The sequence below is a fragment of the Pygoscelis adeliae genome, unplaced genomic scaffold, assembly GCF_000699105.1.
Source record: "Pygoscelis adeliae isolate BGI_AS28 unplaced genomic scaffold, ASM69910v1 Scaffold123, whole genome shotgun sequence".
NCBI lineage: Eukaryota > Metazoa > Chordata > Aves > Sphenisciformes > Spheniscidae > Pygoscelis > Pygoscelis adeliae.
In genome coordinates, this window is record NW_008824650.1 from 71,233 (window position 1) to 71,818 (window position 586).

At 58.7% G+C, this 586-nt stretch overlaps 1 protein-coding gene across 1 annotated transcript in view; it reads right to left on the reverse strand.

Annotated features, from left to right (window-relative positions):
* NOM1 (nucleolar protein with MIF4G domain 1) overlaps positions 1 to 575 on the reverse strand; it is a 16,029-nt gene extending 15,454 nt beyond the window's left edge. The window contains exon 1 of the mRNA XM_009322498.1: positions 336 to 575. Within this exon, the coding sequence (XP_009320773.1) occupies positions 336 to 575 (240 nt within the window). The remainder of the gene's footprint in view (positions 1 to 335) is intronic.
* Positions 576 to 586: the final 11 nt, after the last annotated feature.

Sequence of the window (586 nt, forward strand, 5' to 3'; positions counted from 1 at the left end):
GGCCCCTCAGGTGGTCCCAGCTCTGGCGGGATGGTCCCCGGCGGGCTGGAGGTCGCTGGAAACCCGTACCGAAGCCGTTAAGTCCGTAGGGATCCCCTCTTTTTTTTAAAAAATATATATTTAATACAATGTAAAGCTTGTCCCTCTTCTTACAGAAGGGACTGGAACAATTTGTCCCTCATAGCCCTGGCTGCGGTCACAAGGCCCTAATGCCCACCGGGCACGAGGCTCTCACTAACGCCTCGTGAGGCCGCGGGAGCCAAGGGACATCAGCGCCCCTGGCCGCTCCTCCACCTGCCCAGTCCCCGTTTTAAGCCCCTTCCAACCCTGCCAACCTCAGGTATCTCTTCCTGAGCATGCCAGGGACAGCGTCCACATCTACGGCCTCTGTCCGGTGCCAACTTCTCTTGGGGCGTTGCCATCCACAGCGGCGTGCGGGACAAGGTGATGCAGCTGCTGGGACCAGTGGCCCCTGCCACAGGGACGGGATCCTCGCTGCTCTGCCTGGTCTGGCACGCACAGCAGGTGACAACTCGTCTGTCATTTATGTGATCAGAGGGAATTAAATGTCCCATGGCAGCTTGCT